At 33.7% G+C, this 13138-nt stretch overlaps 1 protein-coding gene across 2 annotated transcripts in view; it reads left to right on the top strand.

Moving 5' to 3' along the window:
* Window positions 1–13138, top strand: part of LOC128228839 (carbonic anhydrase-related protein 10-like) — a 72777-nt gene that overhangs the window by 20906 nt on the left and 38733 nt on the right. The window contains exon 1 of one of the 2 annotated variants that reach the window (XM_052940352.1): window positions 6072–6293. The exons of the other annotated variant lie outside the window; for it this stretch is intronic. Coding sequence (XP_052796312.1) covers window positions 6212–6293 — 82 coding nt within the window. The 5' untranslated portion in view covers window positions 6072–6211. Of the gene's footprint in view, window positions 1–6071; window positions 6294–13138 lie in introns of those variants that run through there. 2 annotated transcript variants of the gene reach the window in all.

Here is a 13138-nt window from a genome sequence, read left to right as displayed (position 1 = left end):
CTAAACATAATTACAGACATCGATGTTAAGACATTGTTTACACAAGAACACATCATCAAATCAACAGTGGTTTGATATATATGGTAAAGATATAAGTTTCTAAAGAAACACAGTGAATTTAACTTTTTCATACATAAACGTTGTTTCCATATACAAATGGCAAAGGTTCTCCTGCACTTACTTGAAACAATACTTGAAATAATGTAAACAAGTAATACAGGAGTCCATTATGTCTCTTATAATAGTCGATTGCATTCCGTGAACACATCATTAGTCTATTACGGCACGTTGCGACCTGAAAAGAACTAGATAATTTGATCATACATTTGAGTAATTATAAGATATATGCTACTTCTTTTTTCTTTTAAATTGCATTCCGGCAAATAGCGGTCAAAACAAGTAACATTCGGCATTGAAAACCTGAATATCCTCAGGATAACGAGTTTCAGTTTCGCTTAACAAAACGTACTTTTCATGACAATACGTATGCGGTTCGTGGTTATTACCTACGAAAAGGCAATGGTGACGTATTTGCGGATGGTTTAGTACAAAGCGAAATAAATTAACAAATTGATAGTTTGTTGATACTAATTCCTCTCGATATTTTTGATAAAAGAAAGAAAATACATCAATATTGAGCTGAACTGTCTATTCTAGTTGTTTTTGTGTGACATTTGTTGAACATATTGCAATGAAGCTGTTTGGCACACTGAAATGAAAAAAAACGAAAGAGTTGGAGATTTTATGAGCTAACGAAATTTGCCAAAACACACGCGCATACACATATACAGTGACCAGGGTTATAAGGAATACAGTTGTGAAGGGTAGCTGGAAGGAGTTTATGCTAACATATTTCAGTTTAAGGCTTTTCAGCTTTAGAAAAATAAAAGTCCAATGTCCATATAAACTGTCGTATTGAGAATTAGGTTTCAGAATCAGGCTCTGAATTCTTAAGTGTTAAAATATCTATAATGTAACTAATTTTGAAAGGTATGTATGCCTGATTGACGAAAAGATTAGTAGTGACAGATGCAGTAATGTTTTTGATCTCTGCTCTTGTAATAACATTTTACAGCAATATTATGATCTTGCTATTCTGAGTCTGAGTATGAAACTCAAAACGTAAGTGAATATTGGCCGACGTTTTGGATGACCTTGGTTCTATTAGTCGTCACAGTCGTCGGCATATGGGTCGTATTCGGCGAACAAACAAAAATACCTTGGCTATTAGTAAACACACGTAAATATTCACACTAATCTGTGTAGACATACAACCAGTTTCTGTGCGTAAATGTAGAGCAAGGACATTGATAAGGATTGAATAATTGTTGAGTAACATTCCCTGAGTGACTTAAAATACAAAAACAATGCGCTTAAGATTCGTCGATATAAGATCAAGACTTACTAGTTATATATTAAAATGTCCAATGGAAACAAACAGATAATTTTATTGTAAAATGTTGTTTTCGTTATATAAAAATATCAGATGTACTGCTTGTATATGATAGTATTCTTATTGTGTAATGCTTACTAAAATTATTTAGTATTATTCGTACCTTTAGTCGATAAATTTAAAATTAAGACACACATTTGATTATGATTTTTCGACATCTTGCTAAATTCCAATCGCTTATGTTATATATGCATAATCCTTCCGGCCAGCTGACAAAAGGAGAGCAAATCGCTGCGAAATTCTAATATCAAAATTGGCAAGAATAACCGAAATGGGATTTTTTTTGTGTCTTGCAAATCTGAATAATTAAAATTGCACTTTAAACAGATACATTTCTGCTATCATCCTGACCGTAAATTCAAGGAGAGATTTCATAAAACGTGGTGAGCAATCATTCAGTTTATAACCGAATCAAACATGTAGTGGGAATCAGTATATCGATGGTTTCATAAAAGAACAACAACAACAAAGTAATGCGAATATTGAAGAATAACGCCATGCTCAAAATTGTTTACATAACAGTTTGCTTAATTGCATCGGGAAAAACAATAAGATTGTATCACCATTCAATTTTTTAAAGAAGCACTCCAAATCATAAACAGTCGTGTTCTGTTCATAGACAGCAAACTACCGTTGCGCCGTATGAGCATGAACGAGTAGTTTTTATATCGTGCGTGCTGTCACGGATGCAAGCTAGTTTGACGACTTTAAGATAGTGCGTTTCGTTTGTGATCTTTGAAGCGAAATCACTTTCAAATAATATAATAGTTTGCCGTGTGAATTAACATGTTCGCCGTCGCAATTTGATCCGCTATAACTACTTTATTGACTTTCTATGTATCTTTTTATACTCAGTTGATGGTTTGATTGCTAGCCTTTAAACGAAATCGTATGTAAATGATTAAGCTCGAACTAGTCCCTGTCTAAATTTGAATGATATTTTATTTTGGAAATATTTTGACATATATCTGATGACTAGATGAAAAAGTGCGACAAGCATCTTCTTTAAATGATTTTTTATGTATATGTCAATAATTATTCCGTCGTTATTTCGAATAAGCACTATAATGTTATTATAAAACACTCCGTATTTGAAGGACGCGCTTCTTCAGTTATTCTCGTTACAAAATTAAAGGACTATCAATATCAATTCATCCTGGGTTATAACTGGACTAGCATTGATAGGCCGGCCTTATGACTCACACTTAATTTTCATAACGTAAACTTTTCCAATTATTTAAAGACGGTTACAAACCACTGTAATGTATCATTAATATGATGTGCAAAATGAACAATGCATGCATGTCAGACCGTGTAAACATGTGGCCATTAAGACTTTTAAATGTTGAAACCATAAATGAGGAAACCTGACTAATACCCTAACCAGAGCCGATGCCCTTTATACTCCCTTCGATTTTAAAAGCATTCTTGGATCTAAAAACAACAACAACAACTAAAACAACAATAACAACACCATGTACAGACAGGGGCCTATGGTGCGTACTCGGAGCTATGCCATATTATATGCTATTATTTCAAAATAACAAAGAATATATTATATAATATTCTTGATCGTGACTATTATGCCATGACTAAAGATATTACGTACTTTATAATGTGTCAGGGAAGGCGAACGCATGCTACTGTCAATTTTCAGTATTTCTCAAGAGAGTTGTTACAGACAAAGGTAAATGCATAATTTGAAATTGTGGGTGACTTAAATAAATTGATGACTCGGAGACTCAATGTAGCAATATGTCAGTAACATTCTGGCTTTTGATTATCGACTTGCACTCGTTAATGGTCACATTAGATCACTGTGTTCAATATTGTGGGAGGCCTTAATGGATTGATGGCAATGAAGCTGCGAGATATAACGTTTGTCAATTACGTTCCAACTTGCCATTTGATAAGCTATTGCTACGTACACTGGCGGTGTTGCTAGATTATAGTTACTAGAATAAAGTATATTCACCTATCGAAATAATAAAAATGTAATCATAGTGGGCTATCATATTTGTAACAGATAAGAAGAAATGTTCGTGTATAAATGTAGTGAGGACACTCCGATTACAATTTCAAATGTACACAACTGAAAATAACAGTGTGTATATTTGAAACGTATTTGTTAATCTTAATGTCATATTTCTTCACAAAAAAAATCGATACACTTAAAGCCTAAATGAAAAATGACGTTTATAGATAAGACATGGATTTGTAATATGTTCGTATATTTGTTTTCTATGCATGTTAACGATACTGAACACACGCATTCCCAGATTAATCATTACCATAGATAATGACCATACAATATTCAAAGATATTCTTTAAAATAATACTTTTACTTTTGCTTCTTAACAGGATTTTAAGTTCAATTTTGGACACTTTGGCTTGTCCCTGCAGTTTTCGTTTTTATTTGTTGCTTAAAAGCTAAGGCAATGACATCATAAACATTTTGGTTTATTCATTTGTTTTCACCACTCAAATAAAGTGGACATTTATCGGTGCCGATTAATTAAGAATTTTACTTCGGCTAATTAAACAGGCGATATCATTTCAGCATTATGTTACAAGGATCCCTTGTTGTTGGTGCTACATCAACTAGCTTTCGTTGCTACGTTTCAATAAATGCTATAAGTCGTCAACTAAGTTTCGTAAATCTGTATTAACGACTCAAATGGTAATTCAGTAGAAACGCGCTATGTTAAACTGTTTAATCGCGATTTTCTGGTTTGTCGAACCATTTTCGATTGTTTCTTGGTAATGCAAACATGATCGTTATCTAGAATTATTACCTGAGGCAGCAAAAAAATCTGTAGCATGATGTCGAACGCTATTCAGGTGGCGGGAGGCAGTCCAAACGTATTTAACGATATCGAACATCGTTTCGGTGACGGGGGGCAGTCCAAACGTATTTAACGATATCGAACATCGTTTCGGTGACGGGAGGCAGTCCAACAGTAATTTGAACGTCACTGCGGTTGCAGGAGGCGGTCGGACAGTACCGAACGGTGTCGAATTTTACTTCGTAAGTATGAATTAAGTAAGCCTGACACTACAGAGATGACAAGATGTCTCATTGGTTGCGGGAGGCAGTCCGACAAAACATAATTATGACGAACGTCGTTTTGGTTGCGGGAGGTAGATCGACAGTACTGGACGATTTCGAACATCATTTTGTTGGCGTGGGGCAGATCGACAGTCCGTGGCGGAAATCAGTCTGACAGTTTTAAACGATATCGAACATCCCTTCTGTTTCGGAAAGCAGTTCGACAGCACGATGTCAAACGTCTCTGCGGTGGCGGGAGGCAGTCTAACAACATAGCACGATGTCAAAAGTCACTGCGTTGGACAGTACAGAACGATGTCAAACTTTACTTAGGAAGCAGGAGTAAGTCCGACAGTACAGCACAATGTCGAAAGTCACTTTGGCGGAATTTAGTCGACAGTAATTGACGATTTCGAACGCCACGTTGGTGTCGGGAGGCAGTCCGCCAGTATTGAAGGATGTTCGACGCCACTTCAATTCCTAGAGTTAATCCGACAGAACAGAACAATGTCGAAAATAACTTGGGTAACAGGAGTTAGTCGGAAAATACATATTGATGTCGAACGTTACTTTGGTAGCGGGAGCAGTCCGACAACAAATAGCAATGTCGAACCTTTTTGTCAAACGTCACTTTGGTGTAGTTAGGCGGTCTGAAACCACAGAACGATTTCAAACGTTAGTATATTGCCAAAAGACAGTCTGAGAGGTTATCAAAGATGTCGAACGTTACTTGAGCAGAAGGAGGCAGTCCGACAGTAAAAAGCCACGTCAGAAGTTACTTCAGTGGAGGGATGCTATCCGTCAGTACAAAACGATGTTGAATGTCATTAATGTTTCGGATTGTAGATCGACAGTACTGGACAATGTCGAACGTTTGCACTTTAATCGGCAATTTTGAGAGCGTCGGATTACTTAACATCGGTAAAGTTAGTCACAGGTTATGGTGCTCTTAACCGAGCACAGGGTGTACCAATGGGTCTATTTAGGTATTACATGTCACCCTTGTGTCAAAGTATGCACATTTCCTCTAACGGTTTGCTGTCTTTAAAACATATGAACAAATAGGCAGAAACAGATAGACGTTAACATTAAGTGTAGGTATTATGTTTTAACTCCAGCGTTGCTGCGGGAGAAAGAAAAGTTATATTGATTATAGGATAATTGAACGGCCACAAGCCAATTTCAAAAGAGTTCACATGGAAGAAGTATTGTGTTTTAAAGCCACCTCCACACTCTTATTTCCACTAAAATTTAATCACAATCAACTATTAATGTGTTTCGTGGAAATAAACGTACAATATTTATTCAAAACATTTGTTTAAAAAAAAACTTGAATAAATCTGATCAACGCTTTCACTAGATGTTTATTTCTCAATATGGCATTGACGAACCAATGAAACTTTATCGGAAAAACATGCTGAATTCGTGAAAATGGAATCCTCTTGATGATAAAACAGTTTGTTCTTACTTTGCAAATGGAACGTAAATAATAAATGTCACGGTCTCAAATACCGCATCATGATATGATGAGCACGCATCCGTTGATTATTGCGAAATAAAATACAAATGACAAGTAAGCATTCACTTGCTATTATGTGAAAGGAGCTTCTTTAACTAATTGCACAGAAACTAGACAAAACAAAATATATTTCTTGAGAATTTCTGATAATTGGAACAACAGATGTGTGGACTTATGCTACTAGAACACCATGGATATTTTTCTAGCATACATCAATGCAGTGATTAAAGTTTATTTTGGAGTTTTAGTGATATGCCTAACTTCAGCAAATGGTATGTCTCTTTATTTTGTTTATATGGAATTACTAAATATAGATATATAAAGAAAGGGTAAAATAGTTTCAATAGAAGATATATTTTCAAAATTTTCGTTTTCATTGAGACATAAAGTGCGGTATATTTTTGCATCAGAAATAAAGAAAACACTAAACATCTTCTACTAAAGTTAATAAAGATTTTCTTACACCTTTAAGATTTCTCTGCTGTACATTTTTGTGCATAATTATATCTCATTTAAGAAGTTACGCAAGCATGATCATTTAGTTAGTTAATTGTAAATCTTCGGTTCGTTTTCGAGACATAATTTACTAACATAAAAATCGAAATTTGTTTGTATATTAAAACGCTTACCTTCTGTATAATATACGGAGATATTCTTCCAAGTTTGCCGGTTGTTAGTCTGCAATATTGACAATCTCGAATGATCCCTGACATGAAAGAGCAAACCACAAGAAAAATGAATCTGAAATTTCATATGTTGTTGACAATAAACAAAAACATTCATGCCAGTCAAACGATATCTCAAAAACACTAGTTTATATTAACTTCATAGACAGACTTTGCAATAAAATAACGTTTTAGAGCAAATACAACCTGGAAACATCTTGAACTCCGATTAAAATGTTTTGATTTTTTTTCAAAGGCCATAGGCCATAGGTATTCAAACTAAATGCAACAATCAGCTGGGATTTTCATACAATTTCAGAGAAATTTTCATCCTGTTTGACAATTACAGTTTAAAGTGACTCGTCTAATAAAACTTGCCACAAACTCGTCACAATCATTTACATGTCCGGCCGATCTTCCATGAAAAAATGATGGAAATCTAGTTCTCATTTGCTAATAGATTCTTGTGCACGTCCTCACTGAAACATTTGTCATCTTTTTACTGGATGCTAAGATTTTTTGCACCTTTTATCATATAAGTTAGTGTTTCATGAACTGTACAGTAAATGCAATTAACATTAAACAAAAAAATATTCAACATCATTCAATGAAGTTTGGGGTAGAGTTATTTAAAAAAAAATGAAGTTTAGTGAACGATGAGGAAAAAAAGTTATAATAACTGTTGCTCAGACACTCTAGTTAGCACAATATTTCGCCTGAGCATTGTCTTGTGGTGTTTGGGAAATCAAAGTATTCTGAGTATAACTATTTGCCAATTTGTTAACAAAAAATCAAACTCACGTACTCCATTATTTAAAATAGAATAAGAAGCGAGAGCGCGAACAACTAACAAAAATCATATTCTAATGCAATTTGGAATACACTCGCTTATTGATTTGACACCAAACATTTTTTTAGAAATTTGCTTTCATTTTTAGTTCTACAAAAAATAATATACCAAATAAAAAGTTCTATGAATAAACAAATCGGCAATATTAATTTAACAGATAAACCGGAATTGGACTATTTTCCAACAAGCATATCAACAAATATTATATTGCGTGACTTGAGATTTTCACAATATATTACACAATGATAAGTTAACAGATGAACCAGGCGCCTGGAATTAGTTGTGTAATATTTCAGACGGTAAACCATACTTCTTCACTCCTATAATATCAACATTTCATGTTCTTATACAAATCAGTGTAGTATTCTACGCTATGTTATACTAAGACAATATACCTCTTTATTTGATTTTATTATATGAAAATGACTCTCTATAACGCGGATGGAACGTATACACGTGCACTATGTACAGATTGTTGAACATTGAATAGTAACTAAATAGTATTTGTGTATTAAATAACATTCTCTATAGAAATATTCTTAACATTAATTACTTGATCTAAATGCGGGTCAAGGAAAAGTCGATGAATCGTTGTGTCAGACCATCATAAAATATTAATTATCTCTTATGTGCTTTCAAATTTCTTCTGCATATAACTAATGATCAGCTTAAGCGTAACGCCTACAATAGCACACGAACCCTATAACAATATAACCACAGTATAATAAGGAGTGCATGTCATTTGATAGTGCTCGTGTATTTTCCTTCCCTATCATTGTTCTGCTTTGTTTGTCTTTTCACTGGTATTGAATTTTTCCATTCATTATAGTTACCCAACTCAGTCAATGTTTCAGCTTTGTTTGGCTGAGATACCTTTGGGAAATATCACAAATTGTCAGTAACCTACTTTCGCTTTATATAAGAAACACAATTTCACGCTTTTCAAGGACAAATTATTCATCTTCTGCAAGTTAAAATAAGATTATGAACACTTGAATTTACTTTATTCAGGGTAAACTTAAGATATTAAGATATCTATGTGATGCTTGTACTTTCTATAGGAGCCGGTGTGGCCATTGAATTCAATTTGATTTAAACATATTTTATTGCCTTTTTTCTTTCAACAGTGTTTACAACAATGATATAGAGTATACAAAAAGCAAATGGGTTGGACACAAGTTTTAAACACATTAGTAACGTTTTCAACATGAATTCAATAATAAACACACTTAAATGGAATTGATATTAGATTCCATCAGTAGTACGTAGTATGTAAGAGAACAACATACTCAATTTAAACTATGGATTTTTCGCAACAAACTCACGACGGTCTTGACGAATAAAATGCACAAACATGCCGTAGTTGTTAAACATATTTGAAAATGGTGTTGATACGTTACACAAGGGAACAATGACAGTATATCAGGTACATTTAAGTCTTTACATCACGAAACAATAGCAAGTTACTAAGCACTTTCAATTGTAACAACCCGGAAAATAACAGGTCATCAGAAGCATTTTATTTGTTACAGCACGAAACAAAAGCAGGTCATCAAGCACGTTTTATTTATGACAGCACTGACAAAACATGTCATACTCGCGCATATTCGCAATTATCTAAACCAGTAAGTCTACTATGTTTCAGTCTGAAATATATATATGATCGTAATGAATGTGAAGTGTTTTTTTACAGTTAACAGCACAACTATTATAGTAAAGGCTTTTAAAATTCTGTGAATAATATAAAACTGTTCAGACATTTTACACATATACATTCGATTTATGTTAGTTTACTGAAACCGTGCATACAACTACATATAATATAATTATGCATTTCATTATGTGCCTCGATATTTCGTCGTGGCATTTTAAAAAGTTCTTTGAAACAAGAACTGAAACTTGTAAAAGTACTGTTTATCTGTAGGTTTCATATTTATGAAATCGATCATGTCGTTCCAGTCAAACAAGTTTTGTTTGTTTGTCTAAAAACAAATATATCCTATATCCGTTGGTATTGATATTTGAAACAATACTGTTTTATTGCGAACAATAATGGTCGTTATTGACAATCTATTCTGCAAAACTTCCTCGATGACAAAATTATTCATTTTAAAAAGATATACGTCAGAGGAATAAATACTTCAAAATTATGGTTATGGAGATATTTTCTTTGGCGATAATTAACAACAAACGGACAGGAACCAAATTAAAATAGCAATACGAGCAAGCGAATTAAAATGGTTAACTGTACTGTGCTATGGTATTGCCAATGCATTATTAAAAAAAGTTGCTCTATTACAATTTCCTTCAGCCTTTTTATTAAAATAAACAACACTCTAGTCGTGTGTCTTCTCCTTATCAACTACTTTTATCAATAAATTGTCAAAGTGTGTCTCACAACATCCTTTACAGACTTGGCATTCAGAAGTACTGACTTTCTGCTGTTTAGAAAGCTTTTTGATATATGGACCACGTTGACAATTAAGATAAATACTGAAAGCTAATCAGTACAAAAATGTATATATTCATGTTTTCTATTTCTCTATCTAAGTGAAAATAATTCAAGTGGGCAATGTTGCCATTTGTACTCAAAGCATATAGGTTTTTTGTATTTGTTATAGCTTGGTTCTGTACTTTGATGACAGAAGTTAAAACTATTTCCTGAAGGCTTAACATGAAAAAGCGATGCTACCGCTTTTTATGCTGCAACGTTCTTCAATGAAAGGAGCGATACAAAAACAGCAACAAAACCACTTGCACATTATAACAGACTTGCGTCACACGAGTGTTATGGTTACGGTGTATGTTATGAATATTTCAAATGCTATATAATGCTAACAGAATGAGACAGACATTTATTATATATCTAAGTAAAAATACTTCCAAACTCTGCTTGGTTATGAAATTCTTTTTCCGAGGTAGAGCTCGTCTGTATTCAAAGGCAATGTGATTAATTTAAATGCTGTTGTCCCTTTTGTATTTTATAGCAAGTTTAAAACCATAATTCCATTACTTCTAGCTCATTGCGTGTTTTGAAGTAAGGACATCAAATATTAGAACTGAATGCTACGTTGACAAATAGTTGTATTTCTGACGAGGCTGCCTTGACTTCCCCTTTTAAATTTTATTGGCATGAACTATCAGTTTTGTTAACTCGCAAACTTTCATTGTTCAACATATTCACTGATTTCAATGGATGTTTGATTTATGTTTTTACAAACTTCAAAAGGGATATTGTATGAATAAAAAGGAATACAGCGTTATCGACATTATTTTAAAATGCAATGGCTATACCTTAGCTATTCCATTTCATAGAACAAAATTATCATGTTGAATTTTGAAACAATAGCGATACATCGAATGGAAAAGGGTCGTTCATGATAATATCTCTGAACCGAATATGGCAAAACAGCTTAACTTAATAAATAATACTCTTTCATTTGTTTATAAAAATGGAAATGCTAAAGGGAAAAACAATAATGTGATCATTCCCTTTTAAAGTGGTAATTAAACACATCAAATGGATTAAAACTCACTTAACTAGTCCATGCAAGCGAATGCCAATTCTAATATGTCTAAGGGTAGGTGGCCTTGTATGTTTGAGGCAGAGTTTTGAACTTTGCTTTCCTCATGCGAATTGTTATTGTGACATTCTCTGATTTTTGTGTAAACTGTTAAATTTGTGACCGTTGACGACGATAAAGCTTTCTCTGTTGCACTTAAAATAGAAATACCACATCCAGCAGTCATTTTATTATGTCTGACTACGTAGTTTTAAGAATGCTATCTCTGAAGTTCTGACCTACTTCTGTTAAAACAGATTTCTGATAAAAAAAGGACAATGAAGATTAACTCTGAAAGATAATCCGAGATATATTTCTCGGTTTCTGTATCCGAGTGAATACAATGCCAGTGGGCAATGTTGTCATTTGCTTTCAAAGAGATACGTTGTTTACATTTTATCACAGTCAGGTAAAGTACTTTGATAAAAAATTGATGCATGTAAATGTCAATATACACTTTTCCTCGGGGCATTACTGGCACGGTGCTTATGTTTTCTATGCTGCGTCAGACTTTAATGATGGAAGCTGTACAAAAAACAAAAAAACAGACACCACCTGACTTTATAACCGACCTGTGTCACACGAGTGCTATGTTGGAGGTGTCTGTGATTATTGATTCCAATGATTTATAATGGTAAGAAGTGCATAATCGCGCGCATGGAGTACATATTTGAGATAATCAAAAACACTTCATCGGCCGCTTGTTATGTTTATTGCACTCGCGCATACAACTGCTTTAACCACGTCATCTGTTTGTTATGTGAATGATGACCTGTACTTATTAAAGTTAATAAGGCACGTTTAATTGTGTTCTGTTAATTAATGACATTTATTTCACAAGGAGATATCTGTACTAACATGCAAAAAATGAATAGAATTGTCGTAAATCGTTTTGGCGTCATATGCGATCCCATCTGAAAATGTTTAGCATAAATTGTCAAAGGCAGCAGCATCAAACGTAAACAAAATCATAACACACACTACAGGGACAAGCGCAGTAGTCTAATATAAATTATGTTTAGAGGCAAAAGTCAATTGCTTATACTTCAATAGACTAAAGACAAAATTTATAAACACTTCATACATAAATGCAAGCTCCACAAACATGTAACACACACGTTTTAAACGAACTTTACCGATATATGATGGGAACCATAAAACGGTCAGTGGAGCGCGAGTCTACTGGTGGCTCAAACTAGTTCGTATCGTTATGACCTCACCTTTGTTCCAATATTTTTCAATAATTACAAAAGTATAAATTTAGTCTCATTAGCGAATGCTGAACTGTTAAAACAATAGCAAAACCACAACGAACGGATATACTTATCACCTGCATACGAATAATTAAGGCCGGGTGCTTGTTTTAAATGGAACGATACAGTCATTCAAGACATGTATCAAGTATATGCTTAAAAACAAAATCCCTGAAACATGTCTTAAAAGATCCGCGAGTTATTACCCCTTATTATTTGAGATGGGGTTCGGTTCCATTGTTCTCTTGTATTCATGTTCTTGTTTCTTTTGTTTTCAATACGAAACTGTGTACGCATGTAATCTTTAGCAAATGCTATTATAACTATGGAGTAATTGTAGAGTTTCCCTTTGGTTTAAACATAGATCAAGATGCCCTGGAATCCACTTGCTAAAGTCTGGATTCATTCATATAAGATTTAGATTGGCAGAATGATACAGATCTTAACATGACCGATTGATAAATACTGATAGTTTTCTAACGCTGTTTAACATTCAGGTTGTTGGCTCGTAGCAGTCGTTTTGATATTTTTAATATAGTAATATCTCATGCAGTGCTATTACTTGATATTGTTCTTATTCAGCAATGTTTCTTCAAACAACGTAATCTTCTTTTGTTGAATAAGTTGATCCATTTAAATAGAAAGAAAGAAAACACAAATTTAATTATGATTTTCCAACGTCTTGTTCAAATCCAATCCCTTTTTTAAATATGCATACTCCTTCTTGCCGACTGACGGCGAGCAAACATCGAGAGAAAATTGCAATATCGAAGTTGACTGGAAAAC

This window comes from Mya arenaria, chromosome 3 (genome assembly GCF_026914265.1).
Source record: "Mya arenaria isolate MELC-2E11 chromosome 3, ASM2691426v1".
NCBI lineage: Eukaryota > Metazoa > Mollusca > Bivalvia > Myida > Myidae > Mya > Mya arenaria.
This window is presented reverse-complemented; position numbering and strand designations above follow the sequence as displayed.